This window comes from Artibeus jamaicensis, unplaced genomic scaffold (genome assembly GCF_021234435.1).
Source record: "Artibeus jamaicensis isolate MK-2021 breed Jamaican fruit bat unplaced genomic scaffold, CSHL_Jam_final contig_477, whole genome shotgun sequence".
Classification (NCBI taxonomy): Eukaryota; Metazoa; Chordata; class Mammalia; order Chiroptera; family Phyllostomidae; genus Artibeus; species Artibeus jamaicensis.
Genome location: NW_026521854.1, coordinates 333,055 through 346,404, shown reverse-complemented (window position 1 = coordinate 346,404; position 13,350 = coordinate 333,055). Strand labels below are relative to the sequence as shown.

Genomic DNA, 13,350 nt, shown 5'->3' with positions numbered 1-13,350 from the left:
TTTTCTCATACAGAATCCAAAGAAGTAGATTATGGAAGCCTCAGAGCAGGTGAAAGCGGAAGCAGTATGCAATTCTAATGCTGTCATGCACTTTTATGTCTTAACATTACCAAGCAAAGTTTTCTCTCTTGGTGGTAAAGGTGAACAGTGAGATAGTTTCAAAATTGCACTGCATTGTACTTAGACAAAGTAGCCACTTCCCACCCAGGGGACAAATCAACGGCCCCTCTGGGTGGGCTGGCACAGTCCACCGATCCAGTCTTGGTCCCCATGTGGAGCCTCACCTAGTTCTTCCCGATTTTGTTATGGGATGTACATCCCAGACACGTCTGCCACTGTGCTCCTAGGAGAAATTCTAGAAGTGGCATTGCTGGGACAAAGGGTGTGTGTAGTTTTTAGGTCTTGCCATGTACAGGGTCAAAGTCACTTCCAGAAAGATGGCACTGAGTTGCATGTTGCCAGCAGCATATGACGACCCCCAGGTACTTCTACCAGGTTCACATTGGGGTTATTAACACCCCCAAAATGGTACTGACTTGACTGGTGAGTTTGGTTATTCAGTCCCTTCAATGACTGATTGGAGTGACTATTTTTTTTCATATGCTCATGGGCCATTGCTGTTTTTCTCTTTTTCTGAAAACCAGCTCATTTCCTTTGCTCGATTTTCTATGAACCGTAGAGTGGGTTTCCTAACTCAGAAATACGCCATCATGCCCTCAAATTCTATCCATAAAGGGACATGGGTCACAAGCGGTAGAGATGAGAAAGCACAGGAGGGATGTGAGGAGGTGCGATGGGCACCTGCAGCTGCAGAAACCCAGGGTGGAGCTGAGACTGTAGGTGGGCCAGACAGAAGCCTGGGTCTGCGCCCGTGTCTTTGGAAAGACCAGCCAGCACTCAGGCTCGCCCCGTGACGTTTCCTGAAGAGGTGTGGCAGCTCTGGCAGCTTTATTTTATTTTGTTTTTTTATTAGATAAGACCCATTTTGCCCCATAGTTGCATTTCCCATAATTATAGTCAGATATCAAAACCTGGAGATCGACGATGGTGCGCGTGCGTGTCTGTGTCTGCGTCATTGTGTCTCGAATAGATTCACATCAACCGGCCACCACAGACAAGATACCGACGACCTCTATCACCACGGAGGTCGTCCTCATGCCACCCCTTACAGTCACACCCCTGCCCCCGGACAGATCTCCACATCCCTCCTGGCCTGTCCTGCATCTCTGTGACTTTGTTATTTTGAGAATGTTTGTTTAATGAGATGTACTATGTGACCACTTGAGATTGGTTCACTCAACGTAATGCCCTCATGTCCATCTAAGTTTTATGTGTCAAGAGTGTGCTCACTTTCGTGGCCAACCTGTGTTCCAGCCTTCTGCTGTCTGACCTGCCTTTGGTGTGTGTGCGCGTGTGTGTTATGCCCTTCAGGTCACTGGGAAGATGGACGAGAACCAGTTCGTGGCCGTGACCAGCACCAATGCAGCCAAAGTCTTCAACCTTTACCCCCGGAAGGGCCGCATCGCTGTGGGATCTGATGCTGACCTGGTCATCTGGGACCCTGACAGTGTGAAAACCATCTCCGCCAAGACCCACAACAGCGTAAGGCCTGTTAACTGTGTGGGCTGATCCCATCAAATCGGTCACAGAGGAGGGACCAAGGCCTGGAGAGTCCCTGGGGTTTATGAAAAGAACTCACTGTGGTAGGAATGAACTTTTTCCCAGGATACATTATAACTTGCAATTTGCAGAGAAAAATAACTTTTTTTTTTAGGGAGGTCAATAAGACAGACAAGAAGGTACTCTTATCATTTTGGAGTACCACAGCTTCTCTTAGAGACAGAGGACTCTATGTATAGACATTCAGAGCCTCTAAAGTCATGCCAGGACCTTAGAAGCTTCTAGGAGTCAAGGCAGCATTCCATTTTTATAGTGTGGTGCAGCACCTTTTATGAGTGCTTGGTGCAAGGGACCTAAATACACACTGTGCACGCTTTTTCTTTTAAGTCCTTGTTTTCTCCTGTCATTGTTGTGTGACAGGTGCACTAGTGTCCTCGAGGCGCTCAATGACTTTGACTTCTTCCCAAAGAGAAGATAAATACCCCAAAGCCATTCTGACAGGACTTCAGGGTCTGGAGTTGTGCAGTATCTGGTCTCTTAGTCCAGACCGCAGGGTTTGGGGTTGCCCTGTCAGGTTACTGGGACCCTGGGCCAGTGACTTCATGTCAAGTCTCACCAAATCAGTTGAGAAGGAGGGCTGTTGACGAGGTCTCTGAAGGTCTGCAGTTTTGCGAGAGCAGGGGCATTGGGTGGAGAGGTTAGGTACCATTGGCGCTTTATAGAAAAATTCCATGTGTGTCTATGTACAGCTACATCTGTACATCTATCTGGATAGATATAATATGGAAAGAATATCAACAGAGGGGGAGCTTTAGAATAGAAATGGGCATAAGACCCAAGTGTTTGGTCAGAAACTCTCCAACAGGAGAGTTCTTAATGGAGTGAATTCTTAATAACTGAAGAGGATAGTCTAGATCCAGTTCTGAATTGAAAGCTGGCCCAACAGGGAGTCCGAGTCTAGGCGGCCCACCCCAGCTAGCCGGGGCCAGCAGAGAGGCCATCTCCCCGGCGCCAGGGCAGCTTGCGGCTGGGCCTCTGGCACTGCTCCAGGTTGGCCTGGGCCCTCATGGCACCCCACCTCCCCCCAGCTCTCTCTCGAGGGGCCTAGGGGATGGAAGTGTGGGGCTCGCCACTGGCTTCTCCCGGCACCTGTGGGTGCCTCCCGGGAGGGCTGCTCAGCTCTCAGTGTTTATCTAGAGCTGACTTTTTCTTTCCTCTGCTGCTGGTTGGCTTAGCTTCACAGCACAGCCTTATGGCCACCCCAACTTGTCACCTGGACCACAACCTCGTGGGGTCCAGGATGGCTTCTTTATAGGCCAAGATCCTGGGGTCCTGCCCAGTGAACCCCCCATTCACCCACATTTAACATCATACTCCCTCACATGCACTCTTTCATTCAGCCTTTCAATAAGGGATGGTATTATTATCCCAGTGGGGAGGATGAATAAACCCAGGCTTCGAGAGCGAAGTCTAATGTTACATGGCTATTTTGCGGTAGAGCCAGAATTAGAACCCGGAATTGTCCAGCGCTCTGTCCGGGCAGACTATGTGTGCAGCTTTAGGGGGGCAGGGCTAGGTGGGGAGATCGCAAGCCCTTTCCACAGAGGTGATACAAAGGGGGAACATTATTTCAGTTGGAGATGACCAAGTGAGGGAGCTGGAGTTTGGAGCCCTGACCTGGCAGAAGAGAGGCTGGACAGGGACTGTGATGGGAGAAGGCAGCCTCTGCCCTGCAGACTGAGCACCCGGACCTTTCTAGGTTCCGCCCTCCTTTTCCCTTCAAGCAGCCCTGTGGAAGACTTGCTGACTTCTAAAAGTGCCTCTCCATCCTCACCTGTTTAGAAGAGCGCACCCTGAGCACGCTTGTGCAACATACACACGGGAGGCTGTCCTGTGTAGCACAGTGTTTCTGCCACGTGCTAATTAGCTTTATTTTGGAGCATTTAGCTGATTGTTACTGACAGCCAGTTGCTAAGTCTCTGCTTGGCTTTTCCAGGCATCCTCTCAGATGAGTAGTTTTAGGGGCCCGTGTGGATGTAGGTTAAAAATGTTTCTACCTGGTGAGTGATAAAGCCCGGCCACCTCACAGTGTGACAGAGGGTGGGCTCTGAACCAGAGGAGCTGTGATCTGACCACTGGATTTGCCAATTTCAAGTCACTTAGAGTTGCAGGGTTGGTTCTTCATCTTTTCACAATGGGAGCGGACCCGAAGCTCTTGCTGGGGTTCGTGATCGGTCCTTCACAGGCACTTAAACTCAGCATATGTGTCTTACGATGTCTTCGACACTACAGGGCTTCGATCTTGTCGGGACAGGAAGGCAGTGAAAGAGCAGACAGTGAGTGAGTGAATACTTTCTCAGTGCCTGCTTTCCTTTCTCGCGATCCTACTGCCGTTCCTGGGAGCGGGCCATTTCCTGTTGTAGATGGGGACGCCGAGGCTCTGAGGGGTGTAAGGAACTTGTCCAGAGTTACACAGGAGGCTGTGCCAGGGCTGGGAGGTGAGCCCAAGGCAGATGGCACCGGGTCCGAGGTTGTCTCCGCTGCTCAGGAGGGTGCCAGGCACTGTGTGAGAGAGAGTGTGGACAGCTGTGCTGGGATGTGGCAGCGGTGTGGCTTGGTCCAGCTCCTAAGGGGTGGCAGGTGCCTTCTCAAAGGTCACTGCAGAGCTGACAGAATTCTCTTACTGGATTGACACACAGAGGTTGCTTTTTGTGTTGTCATCATTACAAAGCCTTGTGAGGGAGGCAGTTGAAGACACTGAAGTTCTGAGGCAGGACTAAAGGGATCTGCCTGTAGTCACACAGCTCTGGTTTCACCAAATCTAAGGTGCCCTTGATGTTCAGATATTCATTGGTTTATGTGCCACCATGAAGGGGAACTAAGATGAGGAAAGTAAGAGGAGACCCCTATAAAGATCTGCTGTGCCACCCAGAGGGCCAAACATACTCCAAGTAGGATAAGTGAGTGGTGCATCTGCCATGGAGGACGGGTGGCAAATAGCTTGCGAGCCTTGACTTTGGCTTTGGGTACAGAGGGCAAAGTGCCCCCTTGGAGAATATGAACTGGAAGTTGGTATTCATGTAAGTTGGAGGCTGGAGTTCCTGCTGCCAGCAGGGTCTGGAAAAACCTGAAGCTGAGAATTGAATATCAAGTGAATTCAGTGTGGTGGCCTTCTAGGCTGGAGGGAATTGCAAACCTAAAAAAGTTCACCCCTCTGGAAGAACTCGGTTCTGTCTGCCCTGACAGCGGTTGACCGTGCAGATCCATCTGCTGTAAGACACATTCTGACTTCAGGGAAGAGTATCTTAGAATCGATGAAAGACTTGGGGACACACACTGGTCCCAGGTTTCCCTTGTAAAGTCCCCTCCCTCCTCCCAGATGCCTCTCTGCCTTGCTCCTTCGGTAGCTTCCACTACCGGATGAGTGGAACGCGGGGGGGCGCAGCAATATCGGCAGTCCCTCGGTGCTGCTTTCCATCAGCACAGCTGTATTTTGGCACTGAATGTGCCATAGGAGCTGGCCAGGGTTTCTCCGTGTTTACCCACCAGGGCACTGAGCAGAGATGCTCTCTGTTCACTTGTCCGAATGCCCCAGGGGCCCAAGCTGCTTTTTGCCATTGGAGCTGCCAGTTAACACTTCATTCCTGGGCTCAGCACCAAGGCACTGGCACCGTGTGCCCGCTGGCACCGTGAGCCAGCTGACAGGAGGGAGCAGGAGGCCTCTGGGAATCCGGGGATCGCCCTGGGTAGGCCGAGTGAGTGACAAGTGAGCCTGACACATGGAGTTTTTATGTTGAGCACAGAGCCCCTGCCTTCTGTTGCCTTGGTCCCGGGCATACTTTCTAAGAGGGCACACAGATATGCCACTCTTTTACCCTGAAAAGCTTGAAACCTAAAGTGCTGCTGCATGGTTGGGAAATTACTAAACCTCAAACATCTTAGGAAGGTAAGCCTCTTAAATTACCACAGTCCTTTCATTTAGGGACTTCAGTTTAACCACATCGCTAACAGATGGGAAAGTCAGGGGAAACCTCCTTGCGGATGGCCTGTTTCAAGGTGAAAGTTAGAGCTTGGTCACAGGAGGGCTTTGCATTTGACCTGGTGGGAGCTCGAGTTAGAACAAAATCACTGCTGGCATGCAGAATCCTCCCTCATCTCCAGGGCGGCAGGGCATATCCTAACGCAGCCTGCGTCCCTTCCTCTAGGCTCTCGAGTACAACATCTTTGAAGGCATGGAGTGCCGTGGCTCTCCCCTGGTGGTCATCAGCCAGGGCAAGATTGTCCTAGAAGACGGCACCCTTCACGTCACCGAAGGCTCTGGGCGCTACATCCCCCGAAAGCCCTTCCCTGATTTTGTTTACAAGCGTATCAAGGCAAGGAGCAGGGTGAGTTGCTCTGGTCTTATGAACTGCTTTGTCATGGATTCCATTTGATTTCATAAACCCTTCGAAGCACTTTGAGTGCGAACGTTGAGATGAATGTGGAGGAGTCAGAGGAAAAGGAAACATGGCGTTCTTATTCCTGGGTCCAGAACGCCAGCGGAGGAGGCAGGTGTGTCCGCAGCTGCCCAGAATGAAGCGAGACCGCACCGTGTGCTGCAGTAAAGGTGCAGAGGAGCGAACCGCTAGGCAAAGGGATGTGGGAGAGGGCATTTGGAGTTGGGTCTTGGAGGGAAAGTAGAAATTTGACAGGTCAAAGAAGGAAGATAAGGGAATTAAACAGAGAGAACGTCACCAGCATGGAAAGTGTATGGTGTGTTCGGTGTGTGGGGACTGGTCTGCCCCGGGGGCTGTGACGCTGGGATGAGTGGAGTTGTCAGGGAATCCCAGGGAGAGAGATTGGAAAGTCTGGGGCCAGATCTCAAACATGAAACCAGGTCCTTTTCATAATACATTTGGGATTCCTGTAGGTTTAAATGGAAGTGCTTTGGGGATAACTACTTACTTCTATAGAGCAACCAGTTCCCCATGACCCACCTTGGCAGACCATGGGCCTAGAATCATGGGGCTGGCCCATGCCGACATCTGTCCATGTGTCACCCTCGTCCCCTGAGAGTCTCACAGGCCTCTGTTCCTTCCCCATCGGGAGGTCCCCAGGGAGGCATCCTCTGTGAGTGTGGCGTGACTGAGGGGCTCTTGTGTCCTGCAGCTGGCAGAGCTGAGAGGAGTTCCCCGTGGCCTGTACGATGGGCCTGTGTGCGAGGTGTCTGTGACGCCCAAGACAGTCACCCCAGCCTCATCCGCCAAGACGTCTCCAGCCAAGCAGCAGGCCCCACCTGTCCGGAACCTGCACCAGTCCGGATTCAGCTTGTCTGGTACGGTTATGGTTTGGGGAGGGCCCAGTTCTGCAGGGTCTGGTAAATCGGGAATCACTTGTGTAGAAAAGGAGACGAAGCAGAAATGAATGATATCCCCATTTTCCCCAAAGTGGGAAACAGTAATACCACCAGGGATGTAATGCTCCACCAGTGGCCAGTTGGGTTTCCGGATCCTGACATCGGTTTCTATCACGTGTAATACCCAATATATTGCATTAAGATACTATGTAATCCTTTTCCACCCTAAAAAGGGTGTGGTGGTATTTCAGTGCAGGTGACCCTCGAACAACATGGGCTTGAACTGTGCAGTCCACTTACATGCGGCTTGTTTTCAATAAGTGCAGTTGGCCCTTCCCATCTGTGTATTCAACCAAACGCGGATCAGAAACGGTGTTTTATCATTCCCAAATGCAAACTGAAGTTCCCAAACGCAAACCGAAGATAACATTTTTGGGCCACGTTTGGTTGAATCCACAGATGTGAAGGGCAAGCTGTAATTAAGTTTGGGGTGGGTCAGGATTACATGCAGACTTGTCTATGTGGGTGGTTGGCACCCCAGCCCCTGTGTGCTTTAGGGGTCAACTGCGTGCTGTGGTAGTTCAGTGTATGGAGCTTCAACAGATCAGTTTTGTAGTCTGGATGCTTGCTGGCTGTGCCTCAGTCTTTTCATCTATAGAATGGGTACAATAGTATAGCTGCCTTACGGAGTTGTGAGGATGAACTGAATTAATAAGCACATCAAGTATTTGGATGGAGCCAATTGAGAATCGTTAGCTATTTGCTAGGATAACATATGTGGTGTCAGGGACAATGAGAGGACGGGTCAAGATTCTAGTGCTTCTTCACTCTAAGTGCCCCCCTTTGTTTGGCCCGTGGCTAGAACAGAGCTCCCCAAGCTGCGCATGTGGCTCTGTAGCTGGGCTATTAAAACAGTCTGATCGTTTTTATTCTCGTCATCAGATGTGCTGGTTTTTAGAACACTGCCATATATGCCATACACAGATTCCCCATGTTTAGAAAATTTAAAAACAGCAAGCTGTGGTTTTGTCGTCAGGTAGAATGGGCACGACGATGTCTGTGTCGTCATGTTACCAGGCCATTCAGTTGTGGGGAGCCATCGTTACTCCTCCTCTTGGCGGGATGGGTAGATGTGTATTGTTGGGGGGGTGTGGTGCCAGACGAGGGCTGCAGTGTCTCGGAGGCCACCCCCCGACTAGCACACAGCACGGGCGGGCTGTAGGCCGAGTCTGTCGAAAGTGTAAAATGCAGTGTGATTTCCTACATAGTTTCACATTTTCAGGTGATGGATCCAACTGGCTTCTGCAGGGCGTGTGTTAACACTGTCGTCTTTGGTCACCTTAAGCCCATCATCCCTTCTCTGTGTTTGAAGCTGTCAGTGAGGTCTTGACAGGATGGAGAGTGGGCCTGGCCCTTTTGCCCCCACACTGTGTTATTTCAGTGAAAGCAGGAACTTCTGAGACTGTGTTTTTGACCTTCACCCCTCTCTCTCCCCAGGGGCTCAGATTGATGACAACGTTCCCCGCCGTACCACCCAGCGCATTGTGGCACCTCCTGGTGGCCGTGCCAACATCACCAGCCTGGGCTAGAGCTCCAGGGCCCATTCCACTGGGGTCGGGCGATGGGACACCTGAGGACATTCTGAGACTTCCTTCCTCCCCCCCCCCTCTTTTTTTTTAAGAGCCTGTGATAGTTACTGTGGGGCAGCCAGTTCACGGGGCTCCCTCCTGGGCCCCACACTCCATCCCTCACCGAGTCACTGATTTTGCTCACCCACTTCCCCGCACATCTACCAAGGTCACACCAAGTCTCTCCATCAGCCCCATCCATGAGACCATCTCCACCACTCAGACATGCAAAACAGCGCAAATCACCCTGAGGGTGTGTTCCACCTCAACCTCTAGTGTACCTGTCATCTTCCTTTCCATTTCGAGGGAAGATAAAGTGAAATGCCCAGAGCTGCCTATTTCCTTTTAAATTTAAAAGAGACAAAACATTTTCTTTGTGGGGGTGAGTGGGGGTGGGTGGGGGAGGTAGGAGATTTCTTTCTTTTTTTTTTTCATATTAAATTGGAAAGCCTAATTCAATGTTAATCCAAGGGGTTTGAACTGGACATCCTAATGATGCAATTACGCAGCCACCAAGCTGATTGAGGATGGTCGGCCAACTCATTGCATCCCTCCTGGGAGGTTCCGGAGTGTCCACGCCACCAGCTATACTCTTCTGGGTCAGCTGGTGATAAAGGGCAGGTGTTCTTTTTGGCCTGGATTTTGCTGCAGATTAAACCTTTGGAGGATGCTCTTGTCCTCACTTTCCTCTCTCTCTCTCTCTTGCTTTCAGTTTATTTCACGACTATTTCTTTGTGTTCCTCTGGTCCTTGTCTCTGAGATACCATTCTCTCTTCCCACTGCCTTTCAGATAACCAGGTCTACCCGTCCACTGTGGTTGCAGAACCTACTGGGAGGATGTGAGCTTTGTCACCACAACTGTAGTAATTTGTCCTTGTCCCTGTGAGACTGGTGCTCCCCCCATTGTTACAGGATATGCAAGTGAGTTTGAGCCACCGCCCAGGTGCAGGGAAGGCCAAGGTATCTACCCCACTATCCCACGTGGGCCCAGAAAGACCCTGATTCAGTGCCGAGATGTGGCAGGAGTCTGAGGCTACAGAATGTGGGAGTTCTCCCTTCGAGCAGTGGTAACTGGTCAGACACATTCAAACCTGGAGGTGGAGCCCCAAAGCCCAAGTGAGCCCACCAGTCCTTCAAGCCAGCTGCCAGCTCAGAGTTCTTGAGCTGGTGGGAGTCTGGCCTCAAGAACCTCTTTGCTGGCTTAAGTATCTGTTGGGGTTCCAGAACATACTGGGGCTCCTCACTTTGGGGGGGGATATATATTTTTTGTCCCATTATTTTGAAAGACATCACACAATATAGGGAGGGCATTAAACTCAGAAAATTCTTGGGTTATTGGACTTGAAGTCCATTTTACTTTGCAAGAGGAAACATCTGTTTAGTGAACGATTCGTCACATTAGAGCTTTTGTCAAGAGAAAACCTTGCAAATGCAACATGGGCCCCTTAGAGACTGAAGGTGATCTGTGTCAGCATCGTCCCCTCCTTGTCTCAGTGACCCTCTCCACGAGCTGCCTTTGTGACTGTCCCTGTCTTTGCCGATCTGTGTCGCATTTCCTTCGGGCATGTTCACAGGTTTTCCTGAGCGGTGTTCTGTCTGCAGGCTTTTGTGACACCAAATCTGCTTTCATAACGTGCAACACGGAAAAGTAGGCCATCCTGTCATTCCACTCGTCTCTCCACACATTTTGCCTTTGGGGTTATGGTTTGGGTTTATTTTTTGTTGTTGTTTATTTGTTATTTGAGAAAGAAATTGCACTTGTAAAGAATAATTGGTTAACTTAATATATTTGCTTTTTTTTTCACCTGCACTTAAAAGAAATTTGAACCAGTTGGAAAAAAAGAATTTTTTTGTTTCAATTCTAAGAAACACTCGCAGCTCTTCAGTGTTCACTTGAGTCTTCCTGCTTTTCCTGGGCCAGGTCATGGTCATTTCGGTTACTTGGATTGTTTTCTTAAAACGACCTACAAGCTGAAGATCTCCGCAGGCTGTGTAAGCATGTTTCCCTGTTGGCTTGCTTTGTGTGTCTGTTCAATGAATGTCATACGTAAACGCTAAACTAAATCGACAGTGCTCAGAACTGAATAACTCCAGTGACTTGATGCTCTAAAACCGTGTAGGCTTTAATAATAGATGGTTCTAACCCCTGGGATTGTGATTGTGACCCGTGAGTGGAGGAGCTCTCGTTGCTAAGGCCGACTCATCATCGTGTGTGTAGCCAGAAGAGTACCTTTGTTTTGTAACCACTGTCTCAATGGCAAAATAATGATGGTAAAAAAAAAAAAAGAAAAACCAAGTCTCGTGTTTATTATTCCTTAAGAACGCTGTGTTATATTACCATGGAACGCCTAATAAAGCAAAATGTGGTTGTTTCACGGCAGTGTCTGTTGAGATGTTCGAGAGACAGCTGCTGGCTGGGCCTTCCCACAAAACCACCCGTCCTGAAGCATTCGTGGGTGACTCTCCCAACTCAAGAGTTTTCAGTGCATGTCCAGGTTGTAACGTTCAGGCCACCGAGGTCTCATTCCCAGCAGAGCTCTTTGGGCAGCTGTATCCTAGAGAGGCCACGGGGGCCATGAAGTCCAGCTGTGACCTTAATGCTGCCCTGGGAACTGCCTGGGGCCATGTGGGTTAGCGCGGGTCACCTCTGGGCTCCTTGCATCCTCACAGCTGGGACATCCTTGAGCTCCCTGAGGGTGTGTTGATTTGCATGCAAAGCCCAGTTCAGGAGCTTGACAGAGACCCAGACAGACAACACTCGTCCTTCTGTCCCCAAGTGCATGACCAGACGACAGCGGCTGGATGCCCCGTCCCACAGCCCCTGCAGCTGGCCCCGGCATCACAGGTTCTGAAAACACAGGAGCAAGAGGGTGGGTGCTGGGGGCTCCCAGCCTAGTCCAGGGCTGATGTCAGTGTTCACTCTTCCTTTCTCTTTGTTTTAAGTCCCTCCCTATCCAAACAGGGTATCAGGTGATTCACAAAAATATGTATACTGTACCAAGCTTTTATAAACAGTATTTGGGCAAAGGGAAAAGGAGAGTAGGAAAAACAAGATAAGGCCTGACTGGGTTAGTGCACACACCTACAGTGAGGTTAGGCACGAGAGGTCTAAATGCCCCGGCAGCAAATACAAAACGGAAATGTGGCCTGAGCTGGCAGAGCCTTCACAGTGACCAGGAGATGAATGCATCCTTCAGGAGAAATACAGATTCCTGGTCCTCAGCCCCAAGGACAAGTGTGGGGACCCTGGTCACCAGTGTTGTGGGTCTAGGGCTGGCTCTTACACTGCCTTCATTGTGTTCCCCGGGACAGAGCTTTGTGGTCAAGGAAAATTAAAGCTGCTAGAGGGTGGGGGCAGAAAGGCTCCTGTGCCCAGGCCCACAGCACCCCCTCCTAGTTCCTCTCTGGCCTTACCCAACACCAAGACCAGCTCCTGCTCTTACCTGTGGTCACTCCAGGTCACATCCAGGTTTTGCCCACCCCTGGTGGAAACTCTTTGAGTCCTGCCCTCTGGAAGATGACCAGCAGAGAGGCTGAGGGGGCACTGACTGCAGGCTTGGGTCCATTTGAGCTGGAATTGCAGGGGGATGGCCAGAGAGGGGCCATAGGCTGAACAGTAGGGCCAGATATAACTAGTCTGATGCAATCTGAAGACATTTAAGAGCATCCAGGAAAGGTAAGTGGAATATGCATTCTTCGGGAAGGGTCTCCCTCCGTCTCATGTCACCTCAAGTCTGATCCCCTGGCTGGTGTCTGCAGCGTGCATTCTGCTGGCAAAGGTAGATCTAGCCCTTTCCCGTTGACTGAGATGCAGAGAAGTTCTCTTCTGCTGGTGAGGTGTGTGTCTCGGAGCTCTTGGACATCTCTGGGCCTTACTCTCCCTGAAACGTAGAGGCGGCATTATTGCTTGGCCCACCTCCTGGCCTTGATCCAAGTCGGGATGGGAAGGAGTGGTAGGTACTGTTGGAAACGGTGTGCAGAGTGTCTCTAAAGCAGCGATAGGTGAAGACTGAGGTCTGCAGAGGTTGCCAGTTGACTGCCAGGACCATGGAACTGAGACCCCAGATGGTGTTGACTGTCAGATAAAACAGTCTGTTGGTGAAGGTCTCATTGATACCAGCTAACATTTATTATTATGTGCCAGGTGATGCTCTAAGGGCATGTCACATAGGAACTCAGTTCATCTTTGCAGCAACCCAGAAAAAGTTGCTCTTGTGCAATGTGACAGAAGAACAGAGTGAAACAACTTGCTCAGAACCAGGCGTAGAACCTGCTCAGTCTGGGGCCAGTGACCATCCTTTTAATCACTATTATCCTACCATTAATGAGAAGGCTCCCCTTGGAAGGGCATGGGAAAGAGAGATGGAAAGTGCCAGGGGCAGAATCATGGGCAAAACTGTGGACAGATGCGCTTTGCAGGAAAGAACAGTGATCTTATGAAGCCAACACAAATTTGGAGACATGGGCTCTGGGGAAGACGATATGAGGAATCTAGGAAACATACAACCAGGAGAAAAGTGACTTAGAGAAGGACAAAAAGTGCAAAGGAAGACCGTAATCATCAGAGTGCACTAAGTTTTATATAAAAGATTTGGGGAAATTGTGTTGACCTTGTGAAAAATTTCATGTCGTGTGTGCACATAGACAATTTTCACAAGAATATTGCAAATGTGAAGAAAATGCCTATTGAGAATATTTTGAAAAGCAAAGGGACCTAGACATTGACCAGTACATTGTCATTTCACGAAGGCTTGATGTCAGGACAGG

General features: G+C 50.1%; 1 protein-coding gene across 2 annotated transcripts in view; it reads left to right on the top strand.

Moving 5' to 3' along the window:
- DPYSL2 (dihydropyrimidinase like 2) overlaps window positions 1-10,958 on the top strand; it is a 71,470-nt gene extending 60,512 nt beyond the window's left edge. For both annotated transcript variants that reach the window (XM_037167101.2, XM_053668131.1), the window contains 4 exons: window positions 1,432-1,602; window positions 5,826-6,005; window positions 6,769-6,934; window positions 8,453-10,958. In XM_037167101.2, coding sequence (XP_037022996.1) covers window positions 1,432-1,602; window positions 5,826-6,005; window positions 6,769-6,934; window positions 8,453-8,544 — 609 coding nt within the window. In that variant the 3' untranslated portion in view covers window positions 8,545-10,958. The remainder of the gene's footprint in view (window positions 1-1,431; window positions 1,603-5,825; window positions 6,006-6,768; window positions 6,935-8,452) is intronic.
- The last annotated feature ends 2,392 nt before the right edge of the window (window positions 10,959-13,350 follow it).